We start from the raw sequence: 26106 nt of genomic DNA on the forward strand, positions 1-26106 counted from the left end.
AAGAATCAAATTTGGCCTAATCTCATCTTTTGTTCTTCTCACCCATTTATTTAAAAAAAAAACCTCTACCACAAAACTTTTACCCCAAATCAAGTAAAGCAGAATCCAAGAAAATGTTACTTACCAGTTCATACATGAAATCTGGATCTGAACTGTTTGCTAAGAGATCTGTGCTCATCAGAGTCTGTTCTGAAAAGGTGTGGCTTCGAAAGGCATCCCCAAAAGGCGGATCCATTCCGCTTACACTAGGCTACAAGAGTAATTTAAATTTTAGACAGTTAAGAGACAAATTCAAGACCAATTTATTACACACAAGCCCCACTCCCACGCCTACTAACATTATTTTCAGAACACAATTCTGTATTTTTTTCTACTCTTTAGTACATTTAAGAGACTTAACTACATTAAACTATGGACTTAGGAAAATTACTAGGATGCATTAAAAACAGAAAAAGAAATAGAATGGCAATTGTTAATAATACCTAACTTCTAAAATCTAACACTTATTTTGCCACTACAGCCAGCATACAGTACCTAATGAATACTTTTACCTAGCTATACAACATTTCTTCAAAGCCATCTCTAACAGCACTCCCTGAAGTGGAGAATTCCCTGCCATTTCCTGGAGTTTGCAGAGGTAGCAAGTAGTCTCACTCTGCACTCCTAAGTGAGTCCAATGTCTTAGTTCCCCAAACAACCTGGAAGACCGATTTCGGCATCTCTGGTCCAACAAATGCCTTCAGGAACGTGATGGACACAGGATCCATCAATTAGCCAAAAAACTCCTGAGTGGGACCAGTAATTTGGGCATGAGCTCAGTAGCCTTAATCCTGATCCCTGAAAGGGTACAATTCATTCCATAATGAATAAGAAAGGGAAAAAAGACTCAGCACCCAGAATTAATGTTCCTTCTTCTTTTCTCTTCATCTCCCTTTTCCATTTCTGATGAAGTCAGGAGTGAAGTCAGGTCTGAAACTCCTAAAGTGGCCCAAACAAATGAAAAGCCTCACCTTGAAATCTAACTTGGATGAAGAAAGAGGATGGGAAAGAATAAAAATTTCCTCTTTGCCTTTTTGTCCTTCTTCTGCAAGTTTCTGTCGAAACTCTTAAAAACTATATTAGTCTATTTGCCTATATTTCACTATCCATATACCTTCTACATACCACAGACTGGCCTTTTCACATACTCTCTCATCATATTTTTCTTCATTGGTACTTCTCATCCCATTCTTTTCTTTCTCTGATTTCCCCCAACCCTACCAGGCTGCAGAAACTTTCTTCCTAGAAAAATTTAGCTTGAGAAAACAAGTGTTCATTAGCTCTAAATTCAAGTATTCAATAAATAGCAAGTTAAACCTTGAATGGGAAAGAATTGTAAATGAGTGTATGCAGTCCACTTGGCACAGAGGTTGGGGTGGAGCTGGGCCACTGGTCTTTCTAATACCAGCTAGCCTATTCCCTTTCTTTGCCTCTGCTGCCTGCCTCTGAGTCACTGGACAGTCCTGGCAAGTTGCTGATCCCCTGTGCTCAAGAGAAGTTCTTCCTGGCCCCACATAAAGCCACCTAAGAGTCCCTGTCCTCTCATTAGTTCTAGGTTTCTTCCCAGCACTGAACACAACGAGGGGAGGGGAAACACCTAACCACTGGAGGCGGAAGGGAAGAAGTTTGGACATGCAGAGTGGGGACTAACAGGGCTCCACTTATTGTTTCAGTGGTTATTACCTCAAACCAAAACTGATCAATTCAAAGTAGTTATCATAATATAAATAGATATAATTCTTAGACAGATTTTGTGGGGAGTATACAGACATGTGAATGTGTGTGAGAGTATGAAAGAGACGGAGGTTGAAGTGCCTCAGCATTTCCTAACAATTACTTCTAAACTCAACAGGCATAAATGGAAAGGAACAACTGGGTAACAGGGAGGAGATGGAGATGGAAATGGGCTTTCTGTGGCAGATTAATTTTCAGGGAGTTGGTCTAGCCTCCATAAAGCCAGCAGATGTCCAGTGTCTAACCAACTTTTCATTCACCATATTCCTCATGTCAAGCTCATTAAACTTCAAACCTGTAGCAGAGGAGCAAACAGAAGCAATGGAAGGAAGACCATGACATGTATTCAAAACTAGCTGAGATCAGAAGTAAAATGTCTTAAAAAGGTAGTTAGTATGTCAAGTTGTGTTAAGATTCAAAGAATTTACAGAACCAATGGTACTTTCTGCAGTGGGAAAATATAAAATTTGGCACCTACTCTGAATGATTTACCTGAGGCATTTCCAAGCCCAGATCCTGTGAGTCCAATCCCAAACTTCTTTTCTTTCTCGTTTGTAAATTCCTTTCCAGCTTTACTTTTAATTTCAAGATCAAAGACGATTTTCACAATAAACGGTAGATTTCCCCCGAACACCTTCAATTCAACTGCTTGGATCACTGCTGTTTTTAAAAAAATAATAATAATTCTATGTGAATCTGTCAAACAACAACACAAAGTAACTTCACTGAGCTCCATTAAAAACAAGATGACCTTTCAAAAAAAACATTAACGAAGAACACTTTAAAGGAGTAAGTCTTGCGGTTGCAATATCAAGAATTTGGTTGCTTCTTAGTACCAACTGAAAGTCACCATTCCTCCTTTTATTTGTTTCTAAAATAGGGTTAGTCAATAACCAATTGGCAACACTTTTTTAAAAAACAGCCTGACACAATTAACATAAGCCCATCTGTCCTGTGATCTGAAAGCTTCCATTCACTTCATGTTCTGTATGAGAAAACATCTCAGCTTTAATTCTATCTATTGTATAATCATTACTGCTAAATTAATCTACATTTTATCTCTCTCATAAATCTACGTAATAGTCAATGATAGACTATATCCTCTACATTAAACAGAATCTCCTATTAAACCAATACTTCTGTTGGTATATGCAACATTATTGAGTTAGAAATGAAAGCTTCCCTTGAAGTAATAAGTATTCCATTTAGTTTTTAACACACATTTGTTGAGGGGGAGAAAACGGGATAAGGGCTACTTTGCAGAGTGGTTTCAAGAGTTAAGCAATGATTGCAAATCACCTGGCAGAAGGTCTTATGTAGTAGGGACTTAAATGTTAGTTCCTTTTTTTCCCCTCTGTGAAGGCCTTAATCAAGAGGAACTAAACAGCTATACCCTACTTCATCTTTTCCTAGATCAGTGGTCCTCAAAGTGTGACCCAGGATCAGCATCATCAACATCAGCATCAACCTGGAAATTTGTTAGAAATGCAAAACCCTGGGCTCCAGACCAGACCTACTAAAGCAGACACTCTGGAAGTGGGGCCCAGTAATGTGTTTAACAAGCCATCCAGGGGATTCTGATCCTCCCTAAAATCTGAGAACCACTGCCCTACAGTTGACCTCCTTGCTCTCATTCAGTCTAGATGCAGTATCATTTCTTAGATTGGTAGAAAGAGTCAATTTAAGATGAGCTGCCTTCCGTAGTTAACACATTCTCTGGGCTAGAAGCTTTGAGTGTCCATTATTTCAATTTCAAAGACTTCTTGCTGAACAAATAAGAGCAAGTCAACAAGGGACTCAATAACTGTTCTATCTAATTAGATTACTAAATTGACTACCATTTGTATTTCCTGGATCTTTGGTAGGTTCTCCCCTCTGGTGGGCTGTCATTCTCAGCTCACTGTTCTACCCTAAGAAACACCATCAAGGGTCCAGTCTGGGCCTAGAAACAGAATTAACTATACGTCTCAATCCAGTGCTACAGTCTAAGTGGATTGATCCCTGCTCCTGCCAAAGGCCAGTTCTGGCCCATCTTCTCCTCACATCGCTTCATGCCTTAGTCCCACTGCTGATTTGTAGTCTCAATCTTAACTCTTCCCCTGATTCCTGTGAGAAACAAAGTCAGTTGCCTTTTCTACTCCTATTACTTAGACCCCAAAAAGGCAAATGATTCAAGTGATGCATTTAACAAAGTGTACAGTGTAATCCTGGTTTGATACTCTCTAAAACCTGAAACTTATCCTTACCAGCAACAGAGCTGAAGATTCAAGAAGAGACTGAGCTCTATTCGACATATATTTATTGGCATCTACTAAAGACAGCATCTTCCAACAGCATGGTTGATCAGGAAACACTGGACAAAAAAGGGCTAAGTTCAGTTGCAGCTCTCACTTGCAAACTGTCTAACACTGGGTAGGGCAGTCTTCCTAAGCCTCGTTTTTCTTACCTCTAGAAAGAAAACAATACTACTCTCTCCTCCTGGCTACTGAGTTTTATATGCCATAAAACTTCCATACAAATATAAGTATTTATTTAAAATCTTATTTACACTCTTGGCCTCAAAACAAACTTCAGTCAATGCAGTTAGCAAAAAGAGCACTTGTTTGGGAGACAGGAGACCTGGATTCCAGTTGATCCCATAATTAAACCTAACAGCCTTGGGGCTGGCCCCGTGGCCAAGTGGTTAAGTTTGCACGCTCTGCTTCTGCAGCCCGGCCCAGGGTTTCGCCAGTTCAGACCCGGGGCACAGGCATGGCACCGCTCGTCAGGCCATGCTGAGGCGGCATCCCACATGCCACAACTAGAAGGACCCACAAATAAAAATACACAACTACATACCTATGTACCAGGGGGCTTTGGGGAGAAAAGGGAAAAATAAAATCTAAAAAGAAAACCTGAAAAACTAAACAGCCTAAATTAGAGCAAGTTACTTAAATTTTTGCCTTACCTCCTAGTCTGAGGAATTACAATTATTCTCCCTTAACTATGTAATAGGGATGTTATCAGAATTGAATGAGATATTAAATTAGGATATAGTACTAAAATATATCTGAAAGGTGATTATTATCAATAGGTATAATTTGCCAATCCTTTCTTTTGTCCCATAGCTAGTCCAGCTCAGAAACTCAACATCTGTGACAGCTGTTGGCAGCAAGGCTAAATGCTTTAAAGACACCAATTCCCAAAGTGAGGGTATCCGCTATGTAAAGGGTTGAATTAGTTCACTTGGGACAGTTGAAGGTCCTTAGTTGCTTCTCCTGCTCTCTCAGGTAGCAGCAAACAGGAGGGGGAAGGGGCCAATTCTACTCCAAGCAGTAGGACCTCTTTTCAGGGGTAAACACTTTCCATTCTCTAAAACTAATGACTCGAGTTCACAACAAATTATCCTCATCCCCAACGTTTTCCAACCATTTTCCAAAAATACTTGGTACCGTTCCAAACATTTATTGTGACACAAGCATAAAGAACAAAATTCCTCACCCAAAAGTGGAAGAAAAAAAATTATATAGGCTTCTACAGCAATTACCATTACATAGACTCTTCCAACATGATACATTGCTCCATAACTATATCCTATACCAGGGAGCCACACACAAAGGGTACAGTAATGCTTAGACACCTGAATAACACTGAGTAGGAAGATGTACCAACTTGCTTTTCAAGATGCCCGCACACTTCTTTGGGCTAAAGAATATCCATATTTTACTCAAAGCTTTGATATTAAAGTACATAGAAGGCAATGGTCTAATTTCCCAATGTGTAACCTAAGGAATATCTGTTCCAAGGTATGTTAGATGGTTACTCAACAACAGGGTTGTGAGGTTTGGAAAACACCACGTCCAACAAAATTGTTATAGTGCCTCTATGCAGGACTTCTTGGAAACTTTAAAGTGCTAGGTGCTAATGCATGTTATAAAGCATTAATAGGTAAGCAGAGCAGATATAATTTCTCAAACTTATTTGATCATAAAATCCTCTACCCTGTCCTCAGGCCGACCTTAAGACTAGTGTTTCTTCCAAAAAAAAAAAAAACCCAAAACACTAGGTGAAAGGCTAAATTAATTCCCCTAATTACTACTTCCTTGTATTCACAGCTCTGGCTCACCAGTTCGCAGTACAGTTTTGTGAGTCCTTCAATGGAGAGAGGACTGTAGGTCCATCAGAAATAATATTTACCAATAGATTTTCTGTACCTGGCCTCATTCAAAACTATTCAACAACAGCTCTTAGGCACAGGAAGATACTCTGGTAACAGAGAACTAACTCCATGAAGCGATGAGATGGGGCAAATGATAGGTTTATGAGCAGCAATGGTACCACTTGAAGACAGCTGCAGCTTCAAAGCTCTTTCATGGCCCTTTCCACCCTATGTTCCACTCTATGTCCTATCCTACGTTTTTTTCGGTTCTCCATTTGAAAATATGTTGATGCTTACTACGTGTGTTAGGCAAGGCAAAAAGTAAAGTAAAACAATAGGTAAGGTCAAAGGACTTCTTACGAAAGCTCATCCTTGGGACTGTTCAAACTACTAATCCAAACTTTATTTTTTTTTTTTGAGGAAGATTAACCCTGAGCTGAGGAGGACTGGCCCTGAGCTAACATCCGTGCCCATCTTCCTCTACTTTGTATGTGGGATGACTACCACAGCATGGCTTGCCAAGCAGTCCATGTCCACACCCTGGATCCAAACCAGTGAACCCTAGGCTGCCGAAGTGGAACATGCATACTTAACTGCTGCGCCACCGGGCCGGCCCCTAATCCAAAATTTAAAAGCCAAACCCAAGAGCTGCCTGGTGGGGCCGAGCAGTTCACACATATCCAAGAGCTCCTACATCATTTCCCTTCTGAAGCTGAGGGTTTCAGTTGATCCCTGAGAGCCCACATATAAAAAAAGGTTGACATCAAGAAAACTAAACCTCTTTATAAATGAAAATGTCTTCTGAATGAGCAGATCCTGGATACGATGGCCAGAATCCCTGCAGCTCTCCTTTTATATGGCACTGGCTTAGGCCACTGCTCCCTTTCTGTAACTTGAGGGAACTGGTTCCTCACAATGATAAGCAGTGCTTCTGAATCATCCAACATTCACTAGAGTAAATGTTAAAAACTCTTTGACACACCCATTAGGATGACTATTATCCAAAAAACGGAAAATAACAAGTATTGGTGAGAATATGGAAAAATTGGAACCCTTGTGTACTGCTAGCTAGAACGTAAAATCATACAGCTGGGAAACAGTTTAGCAGTTCCTCAAAAAGTTAAAATACAGAATTACCATATGACCCAGCAATTCCACTTCTGGTTGTATACCCTAAAGAACTGAAAGCAGGGACTCAAACAGATAAACGTACACCCACGTTCACAGCAGCATTATTCACAATAGCCAAAAGGTGAAAACAACCCAACTGGCCATCAACAGATGAATGGATAAACAAAATGTAGTACCCACATACAATGAAACATCATTCAGCCATAAAAAGGAATGAAATTCTGACACATGCTCTATCATGGATGAACCCTCAAAGTATTGTGCTAAGTGAAACAAACCAGACAGAAAAGGACAAATATCATACGATTCCACTTACATGAGCTACCAGAATAGGCAAATTCATAGAGACAGAGAGTAGAACAGAGATTACCAGAGGCTAGGAGCTTTGTTTCATGGGTAGAATTTCTGTTTGGGTTGATAAAAATGTTGTAGAAATAGTGTGATAGTTACACAAGATTGTCAATGTATTTAATGCCATTGAATTGTACAATTGAAAATGGTTTAAATGGCAAAATTTGTTTAATTTACCACAACGAAAAATATTTAAATTTTTTTTTGACATAAGAAATGCTGACACATTTATACTGTTATATAATTGATATACCATGGTTTATTTTGATCTTTCCTAATCTTTGCTGGTTCGTGCTCATCATTTCTTTCATGTGGGCAGAGTTCTTGGGTTCTCTCTTTGTTGTCTTTAAACTGTACCAGACCCACAACTGTAAGATGTGGTTACTGTCCTGACCCCTAATTTAAACAAATCATTTCTCCTGAGGTTTAATCTCCAAGCAAAGATGAAAGAAAGGGAAGAGTGGGAAGGGAGAGGAGGGAGAGGAGGGGGGGAGGAAGGACCACTGACTTGGTAATTTAACAGTTTATACAATGGGCATATCCCATGGGACTCCCTTATTTTAGTTTATCAGTTTGCCCAAGCTCCATAGCAGACCAGGACCCATCGCTACACATTCCACCCATCCTGCTATACTTCATAAGTCCTACTCAGTAATTCTTTTCCTTTTGAAAACTACTAAGCAAGCATTGAACAAAACAGGTTTTCAGATGCTTACTAAATCAACCCGTTTCACGGTGCAGCAGAAATCAGGTATCCCCAAATCTCCAAACTATTGAGGAAACAGAAGCCGCCTATGCAAAGAACACACTGGAGGAAAGGTGGGGGCCACCTGCTCCCGTTATCATGTAATAGAAATCTTTTGAAAACAACTGCAGGCAAATCGCTATTCTCTACCCTTCAATAGCAGCTCTCTAGACTCCAAAATTTAGAAAACAGGCAAGTAAACTTCAAACCAGAAGGTTACAGCTGATGTCAGCAATTATTAGCAAAAGACTCCCATTATTGATTTTCCAAATCCTGAGGCTGCTGGTCTCTAAGTGGGGAAGAGAGGGGGTAGAGGAGAGTAAGGAGGGAGAAGACAGGACTTTTCCCTTAGACTGGGTGAGAAAAGATCATTTTCCTAGCCAAATAGGACTTATCACCACCTTATAAGCAGATGTGCTCTTTCTGCCACACCACCTTGTGAACTTGTTATCCCTGGGTCAATTCAATAGTCTCCTTTTATTCTCACACTCAGAGAGTTTAAAAAATATGGAGTTGAAGGAGATTTGCCACAAAAATTTAATTAAGCAAAGTAATTAAACTACATTTTACTGAGAATCCTGAGGAGCTAAGAAAAGATACTAAATCTCAAAAAGTGATCTCTCCTTAGAATGAAGTCTTGGAGGAAGACACAAGTCCTCTCAGAATTTTATTCAATTTCTTTCCAAAGCCTTCAGCCCAAGTTTAATCTTTGAGCTACAGAGACAACATATGGGAGCTTAGTTAAAACCCTTAGGGAACCAAAAAGAAAGACCACTAAAGCAGGTTTTGGATCAATGTGAGTTGAATGGGAGGAGCTATTTTTTATTTCTCAGAACTATCAACTACAAGATATTAGGGGCTTTCTGCAGCCTTGATACCTGCCAAGTATTCAGAGCACAAGAATAAGAGCATGGGACAGTTTTGGACAGAACCAAAGAACACATTTCTAACCCCAGCCATCCCTGGTTACCACTGGCAACAAAATACTCAAGAGTTCATATTTGTGTAGCTCTTTACAGATTACAAAGCACATTGCTACACCCTGTCATTTGATGAAACAACTTGGATAAGTGTCAGCATCATTACCATCCTCTACCCTCTGTCCAACAGTTTTTACATTAAGAAAAGTTCAGCAAGAACAAGAGAGATTTGGGGGCCAGCCTGGTGGCACAGCAGTTAAGTTCACACATTCCACTTTGGCGGCCCGGGGTTCACTGGTTTGGATCCCGGGTGTGGACCTAGCACCACTTATCAAGCCATGGTGTGGCAGGCATACCACATATAAAACAGAGGAAGATGGGCACGGATGTTAGCTCAGGGTTAATCTCCACCCCCCCCAAAAGAATAAGACATTTGTCCAAGGTCATTCTGTAAATGGATGCCTCTGTGCAAACCTATCATCAGAGAGACCACTTCTATTCTCAGTGCCTTAAAGATCATCTCTAGAGGACTCCAAAATCTACATCTTCAGCCCAAACACACAAGTGCACGAGCCCTACCATCTGAGATCCAGGATTTCCATGTTCACTCACATCCCATGACCTCAGACACAACGTGCCACGTTCCTATCCAAATATTCCTATTCTGTCAATAGTACCATCACTCTCAGACATCCAGGCATGGAACACGCATCTCAGCCTTGACTCTTTTCTTCCTCCTCACTTGCTTTGTTAAATCATGCCAATTCTAACAAAGATATACTGACAACTTACCTTGTATCGAGCACAAATGCATGTGTATGACTTTGCCCTTCCCACCTTCTCAACCTTTACTTGGCCTCATCATTTTATACTTACCATTCCAATATTTGCCCTACAGATCTTTCCATCTCCCACCCCTCTCTCCAGTTCTTATGTCCCATTATAAAATTATTCTGTGCTCGTATGTTTTCAGCAACTTTGAAACATCTCTTGGATAATGTTCAAAATACTCAGACACAATCAAACTACCTTTCCAACCCCATCTTCCACTACTCTTCTATAAATATAACACTAATATTAGCTTGATCTTACAACTTCCCCCAAATCCTTGAGGTACGTAATTACAGTCCCACTTCACTCCACTAAGGATCTCCAATAGTGAGACTCCAGCCCTTTCATGCCTTTGCTCACAATATTTTTCTTCTTCCTCCTCCCCAACTCCTTTCCTCCACTAACCAGATTGTAAAATCTTTGGGAATGATTATTCTCTCTCATGTCTATTTCACTACAGTGCCAAAAGTAATGCCTTGTTCTTGGCATCCAGACAAGAGTTAAATGACAATCAATGGAAATCCCCTGAGACCACAGTTCCTTCTGGATAAGGAGTCAGAGGTGCAACATTCTTCACGTACAAAGAGGACAGTACAAAGAAGTCAGTCATTCAATAAATATTTATCAAGCATCTTTTATGTGCTCCAAAGTATCTTGTAGTAGCTTGTTAATTTGAGTCTTGAATCACTGTTATATAATACAGTAAAAATATTTAAAATTGTACTCCTGAATTTTTGAAAAAATTTCCAGGAAGAGTACTGTTTGAATTTCAGCCAATTTTAAAGACCTAGGATAATTCTTGTCTAGGGAGGAGAGGGTAGAGGAAGGAGTGAGATTAAAAATTATTTAAACCCACTGAATCCAGGCACTGGGATTGATACATGTTATACTGTTGTCTTTCTCTCTCTCCCTCTCTCACACACACATTTTTAAAAATTTTATTGAGGTCATAATAGTTTATAACACTGTGAAATTTCAGTTGTACACTATTATTTGTCAGTCACCACATATATGTGCCTCTTTACCCCTTGTGCCCACCCTCAACCCCCGTCCCCTCTGGTAACCACTGTTCTGTTCTGAGTCCATGTATTCATTTATCTTCCACATATGAGTGAAATCATATGGTGTTTGCCTTTCTCTGTCTGGCTTATTTCACTTAACCTAATAGCCTCAGGATCTATTCATGTTGTTGCAAATGGGTCAATTTTGTCTTTTTTTATGTCTGAGTAGTATTCCATTGTATATATATTCTCACACACGTTTTTTAATTAAAACAAAATATTTTATGATGGTTAAAGATTTGAGTTTTAAAGAATCATAAGTTTTCCGAGCTGTTCTGTAGAAATCTACAAATGTAAAAAGGGAACAATACAATTAAAGGCAGCAGCATAAAAATACAGTGGCGCAGGTGAGAACACACTGGAGTTTTACAGCAAGATTCCAGGGAAACATCCATCACAGGACACTCTGGACATAGTGTAATAACTTTGGCACTCTGTTATCAGGGATGTTGGCTCTTTTTCAAAATGTATTGTCTCCTCCCTCCTTTTCCAGATTTGACACTTCTTCAAAAGTAGCTTGAATAATAACTAGAGACAATTTTGAAATTGCCTTCAAATTCCTTCCTCCTGTGTGAAATGGGCTATATACTAGCCCCCTCTTATCCGTGGGGCCTATCAGACTCCTAGTGGATGCCTGAAACTGCCGATAGTACCAAACCCAATATAGTCAATCTGATAACCAAGGTGGCTGGTCGCATATATATAGCGTGGATATGCTGGACAAAGGGATGATTCAGCCCCTGGCGGGATGGAGTGGGATGGCACGAGATTTCATCATGCTACTCAGAAGTGCACGCAATTTAAAACTTACGAATTGTTTATTTCTGGAATTTTCCATTTAAAATTTTCGGACCACAGATGACCGTGGGTAAGTGAAACTGCGGAAAGTGAAAGTGCTGATGAGGGACTACTGCACCCCCGGCACAGCACTACAGAACAGCTGCCATAGAGGCTATAAGCAGACAGCTACAAAGAGGGTTTGAATACCGTTTTGCAGTCATTGCTGGCTGTCCCTTTGGCTCTAATACTCCTAAAAGGCTTGGTCTATGAGAAGTAAACTCTAGATTCAAGATAAAAGATTCTGCCTTATAACCAAATATTTGGAGTTTCACTCCAGATTCTCACTTGCCTTCCCTTATGTATAAATGCAAGAATTCCCCCTCTTACTTTGTAGGGATATTGTGATTAAAGTATCTAGCCCTGGCACCAAACAGACACTCAATAAATGGTGGTTATTTTTATTCTCAGATTCCTTCCTTGTGTAAGATGTCCCTGAGATGTTGCTGCTATGAAGGTATAAACCCAAACTCAACTCAGAATCCTAGACTGTCTAAATTCCACACTTAATTATCACAAAAACCCAACTGCCTGGAACTAGGGTGAATAAAGGATACACAGGTCATTTAACACCCTTGCCCCCGGCTTTATGAGGGTGAATGTCAATTATGCTGGTTTAATCAGCAAAAGAATCTTTGGATTCACAAAGAAATTCATAAAGCTAGCAAACTAGTCATCTGTATACACAATAAAGAATTGGCAAATAAATTACAAGGGGACAGGGCTTCTTAGAGAGCTTATTGCTCTTACTGTTCAAACGACGACATTCAATTTCTCTCTTTTTTCTAGTCACACCGGCTTCACCACAGATTCCAGGCAACTCGAGGGAATGGACTCACAGAAAATTTATCTTTATATCCACTATACCTTACACAGTTTCTAATAAACAAACACACTGTTTATACTATACTTGTCTCAACAGGGTTCAAAATAAATCAAACAAAGGAGGCAGACTATCCGAACTGCCAGGAAAACAGAGCATCGAATAGAAGCAGTAGCTATTAGAAGAAAAGCACAGAGTAACCAGAACCCAGTCCCGCCCTCCCATCAGACACTCAGTAGTCTCACATCCCTCCAATCAGAGGAAAGAATAAAATTCATTTACAGTAATTCATTAGTTTTTAACTTGGGAGTTTACACAACCAGCAAGTTATTACGCTAAGCCATACAACAAAGGTAACAGGGTCCCAACAAGTTTCCTCTACCAGGAGTACCTACATTTTAAAACAAAAGACAAGTTAACTGAAGATCTAAAGCAAAGGTCTCACACTGGACTGCAGCCACAAAACAATGCCTGTAGTATGGGTTTTGTTCTGCCCACCCATTAGTGTTTTTTAAAAAATTAAGTTTTAACTGCCAGCACTTAAATAGGAAATTTCATATAAAATTTCTGATTCCTAGCATCAAATGCCATTCTCTTGGGAAAAGAAAATCAGACGTGACAACCCTGGGAACATATTCCCAGCAAAACGATTACTTGAATTAAAGTGAGAATTATCCCTGTAAACAGGCCTGTGCTCTCCAGCCTGCTCCCATCTCCATCCAGTCCCATTTTACAGACGGGGAATCTAAGCTTAGAGACTCTCAAAGCCACAGAGCTAGCAAAAAGTCTGTGAATATAGCTAACTCCAGGACTTTCACTCTTAACCATCTGCAACTCCATCTTCAAATAAAAGGTAGTTAATTTTAAAAGAGATATTTAAAAGACCTGTATATGATTGTTTATAGTAGCTTTATTCACCATAGCCTAAAATTTGGAAGCAACCCAAATATCTATCACTGGTAAATGGATAGGCAAATTGTGGTACATCTACACAATAACAAGTACTCAATTGATACTTGAAACAACATGAAGAAATCTCAAAAGCATTAAGTAGAAGCAGTCAGATTGAAAAGACAACACATTCTATGATCGCATTTATATGAAATTCCAGAAAAGACAAAACTATAGTGATAGAAAGCAAATCAGTCATTGGAGCCAGGCGTGAAAGGGGCATGAGGGAACTTTCTGCAGTAAGGGAGGAAATGTTCCACATCATGAGTGTAGAGGTGGGAGATGACTGCATACCTTTGTCAAAACTAAAAGTTGGGTGAATTCTAGTTTATGTAAATTATACCTCAATAAAGCTAACTTTTAAAAGAAGTGTTTATAAAATACTGTAAAACGACAAAGAGAGTACTATCATCTCTACCTGGGAAACACTGGGAAAGCTTCAGGAAAAGGTGAGATTTGAATTGGATCTCATCACAGAACAATTTTAAGGTACATAAGAAGTAGAAAACAGCATATAAGTAGTCTTATTCTGCATTGTAGCCTATGAGAAGTGGCGTCTCTGACTACAAAGGAAAACGCTTCATAAAAGGAAATTCATAGAGATGGATAATTAGTACTTGGACAAGTATCAAAGACAAGTTGATCTTACAAGATTTCCCAAGACGGAATCAACTGAGACATATATTGCTGTTCACAGGGGAAATAAGCAAATAGGGTGAAAGAATTTTTGTGGTTTTTTTGAATTTATAAAGCAAATGAAAAGGAAAAGCAAGAGTTAAAAAAAGGGAAAAGAAACCCAAAAGGAATAAAGGAAAGGATGGAGGCAAGGAGGTGAAATACAGGCAAGGGACACACTACGTCAGAATCAAAGGTACCTTGGCACCAGCAGATTAGAAGAGAGAAGAAGGAGGGAGGTGTGTCAGACTTTCACGAGGGACTAAAAGAAAAACTAAAAACTAGGGGAAAAGAGATCAACGAAACCCAGAGCTACAGAGAAAAGAGATGGGAGACCTGACAGTATAGAGCAAGCCCAGGAGAATGAGGACAAGGGCAAAGTAAAAATGTTCTTTCCTCCTAAACCTCACAAAGTAATCACCTCCTCTTCCATCTACCCCGCTCCCCACGCCTCTGCCTTAGTTGAAGCCTCCTCATACCAACCTGACCCCACACATCTTGTATACATTTTACACCTTGCTGACTGGACTAGAATGCTTCCTTCACTATCCTTCAAAACCCAGTTCAAGTGCCACCTTTCTGTGACCCTTCTCCAACTTTCCCATGCAGAGCCAGTAGTCCCTCTTCCACATTTTCAGAACATTTTGTTCTAAATAGTATCATAATGTTGAACTGCAACGTCTGTCTGCTCTACTAGTCTACGCACAACTCCAGTGGAGGCTCCAACAGTAAGGACGAAAACCCTTACTAAAAAGCAGTTGAAAAAACTGCGGAGTCTGCCTCATCTTATACCACGCTAGCAGAATGCTAGAAGCCCTGCTGCTTTAAGGGATTCGTCAACGAATCTTTTGAACCAAAGTACATCCACCCTATCCCTATATCCTCCCCCTACCATCAAGGACCTTTTCTTACGTTTTATTTTTGTAATGCTTTAAACTTCTCTGTGAATGGCAATCATATAAGAGAGAAGAAGGCAAACTGCATCAGGAACGGTATGTAGCAGTCAAAGAAGGGGCTTGCTCAATAAAATAAAAGGAGCACCTTAAACTCTCAAAGAAAGAAGATTATACTGAAGAAAATCAGAGTACAAGAGTCTGAAGGACAAGAAATCAGCAAGCTCGTGAAGCTTTCATGGGAAACTGTCAAAGCCAACAATACCCAAAGATAAACGAGTAAAAATATAACTTTGTAACAGAAGATGTAAAAGTGGTTTTGATGTTAAAAGGACAGAATGATGGGATGACAGAGTTGCTGGGAATTAGTAGGGAGAAGAATAGTTTAGAAAGCTGTTTAGGGAGGAGAGCTCCCATACAGATTTTGGAAGAGAGGTCATGAACTAGTGAAAAGGCACACACGGCTTGGCTGGCGGTGGAACAGGATTGTACAAAGTATGACGGCAGCCCCCTGCATCAAACTCTCTCAAGTACAGCCCTTCCCACTGGAGTGAAGTAGACTCATCAGGAAGAATGATTTTACCAAAAATCATTTGCTTCCCCCCCAAAAAAGACCCTTCTATACCCATGAACAATTATCCCAAACCTCCAAGAAATAAGAGGTTCCACTCACATTTGCCAAACACCCAGAGATCAAGTGTGCCAAGAGCTAATGACAAATCCAAAGGACAAAGCACAACTTTTTTCGTGCCTGGAAGGAATATTCAACAAGTCTAACTAATGGAATGTATCTGAAAACAAATTAACAAAAGAATGCAAGGGACTTTCAGACATCATGAAAATAGCTTCTCACACACACAGAAATAGCTTCTCTATAAACTTTCTTAAAAGAAAGGGTCAATTTTAAAATGAACGTTTCTTGCTCAGATGGTGATTAATTCAGGCACAGTGTGAGGCACTGGGAATACAGAAATAAGAGGCACACTCTGACCTCAAGTTGCTCACTACTAAATGGATAGAGAAATACTGTAGAGTGGGGCAAATGCTAATAAAGATAAACTGAGAGGCAATTAAGCTAAGAGAAAAAAAATCAAATCCAGATTTGAGAGGTAGTTCCAAGTAGCCCGAAGTATTAGCATATTCAAAGCACAAAAGCTTGAGAACACAATAACTAATAATTTCCCAATATCCCTCTATGAGGTAGAAAACATCATTAATCCCTACTAGTACAAATTAATAAACTGAAATGCCCATGCTCACCCAGCCAAACAGTAGGTTAACCAGAACCAGAAACAAGATCACCAGCCCCGTGACGCCTTCCAGTTTTAAGAGGTCAATATATTCTCCTTTCTAAACTTTCATGCTTGCACTTGAAATCTAGTTTAAGTCAACAAAACTGGTGAAATACCACATAAAAACACACAAAAAAATTAAGTATTTGCCTGCATAATATTTTTAGGTTATAGCATCTCTGCTTCAGTGGGCACTTAGCACCACTTGACATTTTCTGAGGACAGGGAGGGGCGGCGACCTGCTATCTTTTGAGTCTTGTTTGAAAAAATATCCTACCCTATCTAGGTAATTCTATAAACATTTCAGGCAATGGCACAATCAATGTGGGCTTCCAAATTAAACGTCTCTAAGAGCTATGTGTGTTGACTAATCACTTGACTAACATCTCTCGAAACAGATGTACACAGTTTGATTAGGAAAGATATGCTAAAAGCACTTTTAAACCTAAACAGGACCATAAGTTTGAATATATTAAGGTTCTTAAGTATCATATCTTAAAGCCAAAGTCTTTTCAATCAGAACGCATCTCTAAAATAAACAGGACTTAATATTCTAACATTTGCTTTAAACAGTTTTTCAGGAGAACAGCTATTTGTAAATGAAATAAAAATCTAGAATACAACGTTGCCATGTGCTCTTACTCTAAAAACTCTTCAAGGCAAGAGATATGTACATTCTGCAAGTGCTCAAATATTACCTTAAGGAAATGTGTGTATATTCTGCAATATCTTAACATCTAAGTACTTAAAACCCAATGACTGATGTCCTGGAACAGGGCTGACAAACTACAGCCTTCGACCATAGCCTGTTCTTATATATAAAGTTTTATTGGAATATAGCCCAAACATACTGAGTATGGCTGTTTTCATGCTACAATTTCTAGAGCTGAGTAGTTGTGACAGAGACTATACGACCGACAAGTCTACTTACTACTTGACCCTGTACAGAATAAGTCTGTTGACCTCTATCACAGAATCATCAGAACCAATGATCTGACAAATTTATGTCTAGCCTAAGAGTTTATCTGCCCTGCAAGATGAACTACTGCATACGGTGAAAGAGAATTCTTACCACAAATATCCAACTACAAACCCACATAGAAACAAACCTCTGCTGATTCATTCAAAGTCATATAATTGTCAATCTTGACTAAAAACTAAACTTTAAAGGCAAAAGGTGAATTCAGTTCTCTTAATCTTTTCAAAATTGTGCTACGTTAATAGAATCAACATACAAGCTCATTGTACTTTTACTGTCACTTGTATTTAGTTCACCAGCACCAGGAACCATACTAGTTATTCCCTTACTCTTTAACACTGGCATCCAAGAACCCACACACCATGAACTAGTAAACTAAATAGGACACAGTCTTTGTAAAAGTTTGTCTTCACCTGCCATAACAGATAGAGAATGGGATGTTAAGTGGAGCATCCAAAGTCTCTTCTTCTGGATCTATTCAGCCTCTTCTACGCTTACTAGCCTAAAAATTCCAAAGCTGCCGTATCAGTCATATAAAAGAATTTCACTCAAATAAGTCCTGTTGGATCTATTTGCCATTCCCAGAATAAGAGGAAAAATGAGCTATTATTTTCATTTGCTGCAAAAGTTGTATTTAAGAACTGAAGTCTATCAAATTATCAGGGACTATGTTTTTACATATCATTCTTAACAGAACTGTCAGTCAATCATATCACGTCAAATTAATAAAGAAATCGACAAATCATTTATTTACCAATTATTATTTTTCCCTAGTTAACAAAATAGGAGATAACGCAAATTTCTAAATAAATATAGTCAACTTGAATAGCCTCTGCATGCTACAGCTAAGGCGTGTTCCTACCCTAAGTGCTTAACCAAAGATGCATCAAAAGCCTGATACCCTTGACAATATCAACGCAATCACAGGTTGTAATCGGATGTTAACATAAAGCTAAACTAAGCATTTAATAAGGCTAACATGATGCCAAAATAATCACAAAACAAAGTAAAACAAGTGATTTTCTATTCACCCACGTCCACCCTCATCTTTGGTGTTTCTCCTAGCTATTTTGGGTTAAAAGAAAACGAGAAAAAAAAATTTAGAAGTACAATCAAGTGACAGTTTATCACAGCTCATAAGATTTACACAGAGGTCTTATGTTCTGCTTTTTTTAAAAGAAATAAGTCAGATCTTGATCCTATCTCTCACCTGCAGGGTATTCGCAAGACAAAATCCTAAAGAACCTTCAAACTTAAATAATTTTCTCAAGGCTCAGTTTTCTCAAGTTGATTTACGTTCGCTACCAGTTTACACGAGCAGTAGGGGCAAATCACTACTAAGATTAGGGCAAGCACAGAGGCCTGATCTTTAGAAGGTATTCTGATGAAAACATGGAAACCCCGCCCAGCCCTTAACTTTCTCGGCTTTTCTAGTCTTGGTTTTCTCCGTGCAAAATCCAGAAAAGCAGAACTTCCTCCTCACTGCCTGCCTCTATCTGAGGCCTGGTGCAGAAATTCAGACCGCTAGTTATCCAAGTACCTTCTTAAGGTAGTCTTAAGGCTCAAGCCCGCTCAGAAACAGCAGAAAGGTTTGCTTTCTCGGGTTAAAGGAGGGCAATTACAGGGTTTGGCGGCTGGGTTTGTCAGGAAGCGTAGGGCCGAGAAAGAGGGAGAATCCAGAGACTGAGCTTCATCTAGTCCCAGGAACCACCCCCAGGGGCGGCTAGACTGCCCTCGGTACTTCCCTGCCTCCTCTGCTCGGGTGGGGAGAGCGCTGGGTCGGGGTCAGGCTCCCCTGTGCTACTTCCTGGTCCGATCGGACTCGCCTTCGGACACCCGAAACGCCCCCGGCCCGGCTCCCTCGCCCTTTGCCCTGTCTCCTCCCCTCTCAGTGACCCACCACCATAGGTCCCCTCCCATCTAACATGGCCGCCCCACCCGGCCCACCCCCGGCACAGCCTAACCAATTGGGGGCCCGCGGCACCGCCTCCCCCACGTCCATTGGCGTGGCAGCCTCCGCCAGCCTGCCCCATTGGGCAGCATCGCCTGCCACTCCGCTCCGAGGGCTCCGCCTACGAGCCGCTTCAAGCTGCTTTGAGAAGACATATAAACAAATCCCGGGAGGGAGGCCCCTCTCGCCTGTCGCTGGGGCGGGGACGGGAAGGGGGAGCGGCTACCCCCGAGACACCCCTGCCTGGACCCCCCCCACCCCAGCCCGCGCCTCCTCGTCTCCTGCCAGCCCGGGTCCAACCTTCGTGGCCCCGGCCCTTCCTCACACGCCCCTCTCTCTCCTCCTCCCCCGCCAGCCTCGCCTCCCCTCCCTTCCCCGGCCCCTCCCACCCGCTCGCTTCTCTGACAGGCCGGTTGCCGGCAGCCACGGCCCCGGGCTCGGAGGCAGCGGTGAAGGGCCCAGCCTGGCAGGGCGGACGCCCGGCGCTGCCCACCCCTGGCCTAGCCTGCCGCCCGCCCGTGGGTCCCCTCCACCGCCGCCCCGCGCTTTTATATAACCGTCCCGGGCCGGGGGTGGGGGAGGGGACCGGAGCCCCCGTGACCGGCAGGCGGCAGCCTGCGGTCCGCGCGCCCCCAGACTCGGCCCTGGTCCCGGCCCCCGCCCCGCGCCGGCCCGGCCCAGAGCCCCGGCGCTGCTGCCTCCTAGGCCAGCGGCCCTCCTCCGCCCCCCGCCCGGCTCGTTCCCCAGCCCAGGCCCCTGGGGCACTCGGCGGCAGGCAACGGGGCTCACCTGTGGGTGTGGGGGCGGCTCAGGGTCTGGGTCCGGTTCCGCTGCAGGGGCCGCGGCCCCTCTCCATGCTGCCTCGGGTTTGTTTTGTTTATGTCCTTCCTGACGGGTTCCCGGAAATCGCGTGACTCGCCCCCCTCACGTGGGCCGCGGCGAGGAGGAGGAGGGAGGCGGGGGCCCGCCGGCCTTGGGCCAATCGCGAGGCGTTCTGCATCCCGGCCAATCAGGAGCTCGGCCCGGCAGGGCACCCCTGTCACATGACACCGGAGGGGCGGGTTGCCGGGAAAAACCAGGAAGAGGGGGCGGAGCGGGGGCTCGGCGCCTGCCACTGCGGCGTGGGCGTGGGCCGTCTGTGATACGGGGCCTCGCTCACGTTTGTAGAGAACGTTCGTTTACAAAGGTTTTCACGTCTAGCACTTTATCTGATCTACAGCTGCGCGGTGAGGCCTGACGTCTCCGAATGCCCATCTTACAGTTTACGTTCACTGAAAATTGCAGGGGGCTACGGGGACAGAGGGCGTTAACTTCGGAGGCGGAGTGTATCAACCTTCTGTTTCATGAATGTCCTCTCCATCTGAACCTCTTAATTCACTGAGAGGCTGACCTTGCCTTCAGTCGTTCGTTTGTTCATTCATTTATTCAACTAATATTTATTGCGCACGTATGCCCTCACACTGGGATCAATCAGATTGCACGCACCTTTAAGACAGAGAAGACCGGTACACAACTGTACAGACAATGCTGCTAGAAGCGCCTAGACAAACAAGCCTTCGTAACACATGGGCCTGAGGTTTTCTTGTGCTCCCTAATCCTGTTAATAGCAACAACGACCCTTTATTGTTGACCGTATACTATGTGTGGGCTTATCTCAGTTAGTTATCCCTACAAGTGCCCACAATGGTAATATACCAGTTTTTCAGACGGGGAGACTAAGGCTCAGACGGGTTATGTTACTTGCTCAAGGTCAGGCAGCTAGTAAATGACCCAACTGGAGAACCCAGGACTGTTATCACAGCCTGTGCTTCCAGACTGTTCTTTATACTTCTTAAGGGCACGGAACTTACCTTCTGAGCACAGAACAGAAATCTGATTTTAGTAAGCATAGAGAAAGGAGGATTGGGGAACAGAATTGCTTGGCCAGATTCCTTTAGGGTTTCAGTTTTCTCTTAGGAGTAATTGCCTTTGAAAACGTGGCTCCTGTTTTCACAGATCTAGGGGAGTAGTATAATGTCAATGTCAAAACCGCGGACTTTGGAATCAGAAAGACTTTTCTAGATGGTAAGTTTCAAGAGGGCAGGGACTAGCAGTGTTGTTCAGCCTCTACCTTTCATGCCGGGCACAGAGGCAGTCATTAAATACTGGTTAAATAACAACCTGGATTTGAATCCTTGCTCTACCACGTGTGAAGCAGCACAAATTATTGAACCTCTATGAGGCTCATCTTAAGTACCCTGTAGGGTTGATGTGAGAATTCAGTGAAAAAATTCACAGAGCACTATGGTAAGTCCTTCACATGTAGCGAGCACTTAGTGAATGGTGGTGGTATTCAGTTGTTTCAAGGACATCATTTAGAAGATCTACTGTAGACTAAATAGCAAGTAAGGATAACTCTAGACTTTAGCAGTTTAACAGCCACTAAAATAATGCTTTTGTACACAACATTAATAGGTAGGTATATGTAGATACCTCAGAGGAAAGTAAAAGCAAATCTCATCTCTCTATCCTTCACAACACCTTAGGGTCTCAGTACCCAATGAAGGAATGAGTATTTTCCCTACTGCACAGGAAGTAGCAGGATTGTAATTATTTTCTTTTTTTAGTCTAACATACCATATTCTAATTTTCCACATAAACCGGAGTTTAAAATTGAAACTCCAATAGAAAAACTACCTTGGGAAGTTTGAGCGGGGTTCCTCTCACTTGTTCATATGACACTGATACATTAAGTCTCCATGGAATACATCACAGACTATCTTCTCTTGTAATACTATATTTGGAAAAACTCCACCAGATGGTTATTTCTTCCACTGCCCTCTGGACACAGGCATTTTCATTGCCTCGGCTGGGCAACAGTTCCTTGGGATCAAGGAGCAGCCTGATTCTTCTCCTAGCACGAGGCTCTGCCCGTGGACAGCGCTTACTAATGAATTACATTGGATTCCCGCCTTTGCATCTTTCGTTGTCTTGGAAAGGACAGAGTTTTGGCTAACACAGACCTTTCCATCAAGGTTTGTGAATGACTATATCCTGCTCTGAAGTGAATGAAATCACTGACTGCTAATTGATTTGTGTTTCCCTGGGTGTTCTCCTGCCAGATTGTGCCACAGTCACAGTTGGCAGGAAGTTGGGACTCTGGAATAGCATTGGCTTGAGGTTCGGGAGGCTCTTCTTGTTCTAGCCACAGAGTAGTCACCACCTGCCATCGCCACTTCCAAAGTGCTTAAATTTGCTCCTGCAGCATCATGTACATACTGGGATAGCCGCAGTCAGAAAAACATGTTTTACCAAACGTGAGACAATGGGGGGAAACAAAGCAGTACTTAGGATTCCATTGAATTCTTAAAAGTAAATTATTTATTTTTTGATTAGGTAACATATACATGGTAGAAAATTCAAAAGACATAAAAAGGTATTCAGTGAATATTAAATCTCCCTCCTACCCCTGTTTCCTGGCGACTCATTTCTCCTTCTCAGAAGCAACCAGTTACCCACGCTCTGTGTGTCCTTCTAGAAATATTCTTTGTATATGCAGACATTTCACCCACTTTAACTATTAAACATTTTAAACCTTGATGTATTTGGAACACTGTTCTTGGAGCCAAGACCCCAATTTGAGCTGTACCACCAACTATGAGATCCAGGGTGAGGGGCTGGATCTGTCTGGGTTCCAATTTCTTTACCATAAGGAATCTGGACTAGAACTGGATGTTCTCTGTGATCCTTCTAACTTTAACATTCAGTTCTCCTGAAAAAATTAAAACAGTTGCCACAGGTCCTCACTTTCCTTATAACCTAGAGTTTGCACAGTGTATAATTCTTCATTAGAGCACAGACTGAGCCCTGCCTGCGGATCATGTGTATGTCTTCTAAATGAGTGTTATCCTTTCGAGTCCAAGTGTTTTCTTTCCCAATCCCTCTGGACCTGTGTGATATGTTAAGATCTCACAGCTTCAGAAGTGAGATTAATTAACTCAAAGCTGGAAAATCTCCAGGAAAAGCTGTGTCCTTCTGACACTTTTAAAACCCAATTTTCTTCCTGGGAAGACTGGAGCATTGCTGAGGGTAAATCTAAAAGAGATACTAATTGATGGTTGGCAATTGGCAGCGATCCCTCACTCACTTCTCCTAAAAAATATTCTTTGGGAGAAGAAGAAAGATTAGGTCCTCCCATTGCCTTAACCTCTCAATAGGATGCAGTGTTCTTTATGTAACAGCTCTGAGCTTTGGTTTCTTACTTCTCCCAGAAAGCACCAAGTTCAGTTCCGAATGCCCTTCCCTAGTCTATCATTTACTTATTTACCCTGATTCCTCACTCCCCATGCCCAGAACCAGGCCTGCCATGGGATAGGAACTTAATAACCGCTTGCGGTCTGAATGCACAGATTAACATCCAAATCCTGCCCATCCTCCATGGCTCAGGATCCCACATCGTATGAAGTCTATTTCTACCGTGTCTATTTCTGCCCTCATTAATCTCCTTTCCTCTCCCACCCAACTGAGCACTTAATATAGTTATTGTTTTGTATTATTTATATTATGTGTGTCGATATTTCCTTGACTAAATCAAGTGGCATAAACTCTGACATATCCTTGAATTATGCAGAATGCTTGGCACATCATTAGACAGCATAGTCAAGCCTGTGTTTAGTGATGAGTGGGGAAGGGAAAGGAGAGAAATAAAGAGACTGACACTTGTTGAGTGCCTAATGTGTACGTGAAGACACAGTCCTTGCCCCAGAAGAACTCAGAACCTGGTGAAAAAGACTGACATGGAAAGCTGAAGGTAGAGCAATAGAGTTTCTAAGAGGGGCGGCCCTGGGGCAGCTGTTCTGAACATGATACGTCTGTGTTTCAGGGCCACTTTCTTGCTAACTTACTTGGGCAAGTTACCAACCCATCTGTTTTTTGATTTGTCATAACCTACCTCACAGGTTGATTTTGAGGATTAAACGCAGGACCTCACAGTGTTGGCTCCTCCGCCTCCTCCTCCAGTCAGGAGAGTGACTGGAGGCTTCCTAGGAGAAGCAGCAGCAGAGAAGGGCGACGGGCATGGCAAGAGGAGGCAGCAAGCGGCTCAGACCGTGTGATGACTCTGTTATCTTCCAAAGCAGCATTCCTGTCCAGATTGTTTTGTCTGTTTCACCAAGACTGAAAACTTCTAGGACAACTAATGTGGTTTTTTGTGGTTTGGTTTGGTTTGTTTTTTTTGTCAGCACTGAGCTGAACATACACCGTTAGTATTAGCAACTCTAACTGATAGCAAACCAGGAAGCCAGGGGGTGAGAACAATCCAGCATTTGTTGTAGGAATGACTCCCAAAGGACAGGTACAATGAGACATTCTTGTTGGGGAGGCCAGAAGTAGGACGATAAAAACAGAAAGTGGAGGACTAGGCTGATAAGAAGCAGGAACCAAGACCTGTAGGCGTGATAAGAGTTTGTCCAAATACAGACAGAGGCACGCTCCAGAAGACCCAACCTCGTGTCAAACTGTGAAGTGAGATTTCCAAATACAGGAAGTAACAGTCCAGAGAGGTTGCTAAAGGAAAGAAAGAATAATAAAAAGTTCAGAGAATTGAGGGTGAAGTGAGGAGGTCCTGTATATCCAAGGTTTTTCCCCCCACAAATCCAGGAGGTCATAAATTTCCCTCTTGCTACAGCAAAACCAAGGATAGTACCTACCCGTTTTGAGTTTTCATCCTGTTTGCACAAGGCGCAGCCCCAGAGTGAGATGTGTAAACTAAATGGGTGCAATGTTCTGCACCTGCATTCACACTCCAGTCACTGTGAGACAGAGAGCACATGAACGAAGCTGAATGCCAACTGTCGATTCTGTCCCGTGAGGAGGAGCAGCGCCAGGAGGAGGCCTCGCTACGCAGCCCCCGTAACTCAGCACCTACCCTGAGGGCACCTGCTCCCTGCCAACCTGGGCGTGCCCCCATTGCTCAGGCTCCAGCCAGAAGGTTTCTGGCTGCAGGAGTCCCGGTGAGCTGGCTACAGCTCTTTCCTGGTGCCCCTACACCAGATGCTTGACATGAGGGGGCTTCTTGTCCACTTACCCAATTGCCTCTTTCCAGCTTGGCAAAAGAGGAAGTCACCTTTGGGAAAACTGGGAGCAGTGGTGGGAATTGAAGTGGGATTAGGACAAAGTAGGGGGCCGTTCTCTCCTCCTCACAAAGCAAGTAACAACAGGTTTAGGCTCCCGTAAACACCACAGAAGGGAGGGCCGGGTGGGTGGTTTCTTTTCTCCTCTCTAGGTGGGGCACAGACAAGTTGGGAGCATTAGAAAGGGGAAATGTGCAATGCTGCTCTTTACTCTGCCCCAACCCAGTTACAGTCTGATGAAGGGTAAAGCAACAAATGGAAAGTCCTTAGGGCCCGGCACATAACAAGCACTAGGAAAAGGTTAGCTACTGTTGTCATTATTACTAACAATGGTTCTGAACTTTTCTGGGGGTCTGATGAAAGCCATAGACTTACTTGCTCCCCAGAAAAATGTACACAAGTATCCACACACCTAATTTTGCAGGCGACTTCAGGGGGTGTGCAGGTGTTTGTGTAATACCCTGATCAGGACCTGCTGCGGTCAGAGGGACACAATCCAGTGTGCAGGAACAGCCGCCTAATCTGGAGGTCCAAGAGCACAGTGAAAATGCGGGGACCCTCGTTCAGAAATTAAGCATTTCACGACAACAAGAGCAGAGCATTAAACCAAGTACAGGGCCCTTTTAAGCATGGGGCCCTGCGCGA

The 26106-nt window shown here is 42.4% G+C and overlaps 1 protein-coding gene across 2 annotated transcripts in view; it reads right to left on the reverse strand.

Annotated features, from left to right (window-relative positions):
- Nucleotides 1-20262, reverse strand: part of CREBRF (CREB3 regulatory factor) — a 64047-nt gene extending 43785 nt beyond the window's left edge. The window contains exons 1-3 of one of the 2 annotated variants that reach the window (XM_046666765.1): nt 20141-20262; nt 2266-2433; nt 125-250 (exon numbers count right to left, since the gene is read on the reverse strand). In XM_046666765.1, the coding sequence (XP_046522721.1) occupies nt 125-250; nt 2266-2274 (135 nt within the window). In that variant the 5' untranslated portion in view covers nt 2275-2433; nt 20141-20262. The remainder of the gene's footprint in view (nt 1-124; nt 251-2265; nt 2434-20140) is intronic. The other variant, XM_046666764.1, reaches the window with a different exon arrangement.
- Between the last annotated feature and the right edge of the window lie 5844 nt (nt 20263-26106).

This window comes from Equus quagga, chromosome 7 (assembly GCF_021613505.1).
Source record: "Equus quagga isolate Etosha38 chromosome 7, UCLA_HA_Equagga_1.0, whole genome shotgun sequence".
NCBI lineage: Eukaryota > Metazoa > Chordata > Mammalia > Perissodactyla > Equidae > Equus > Equus quagga.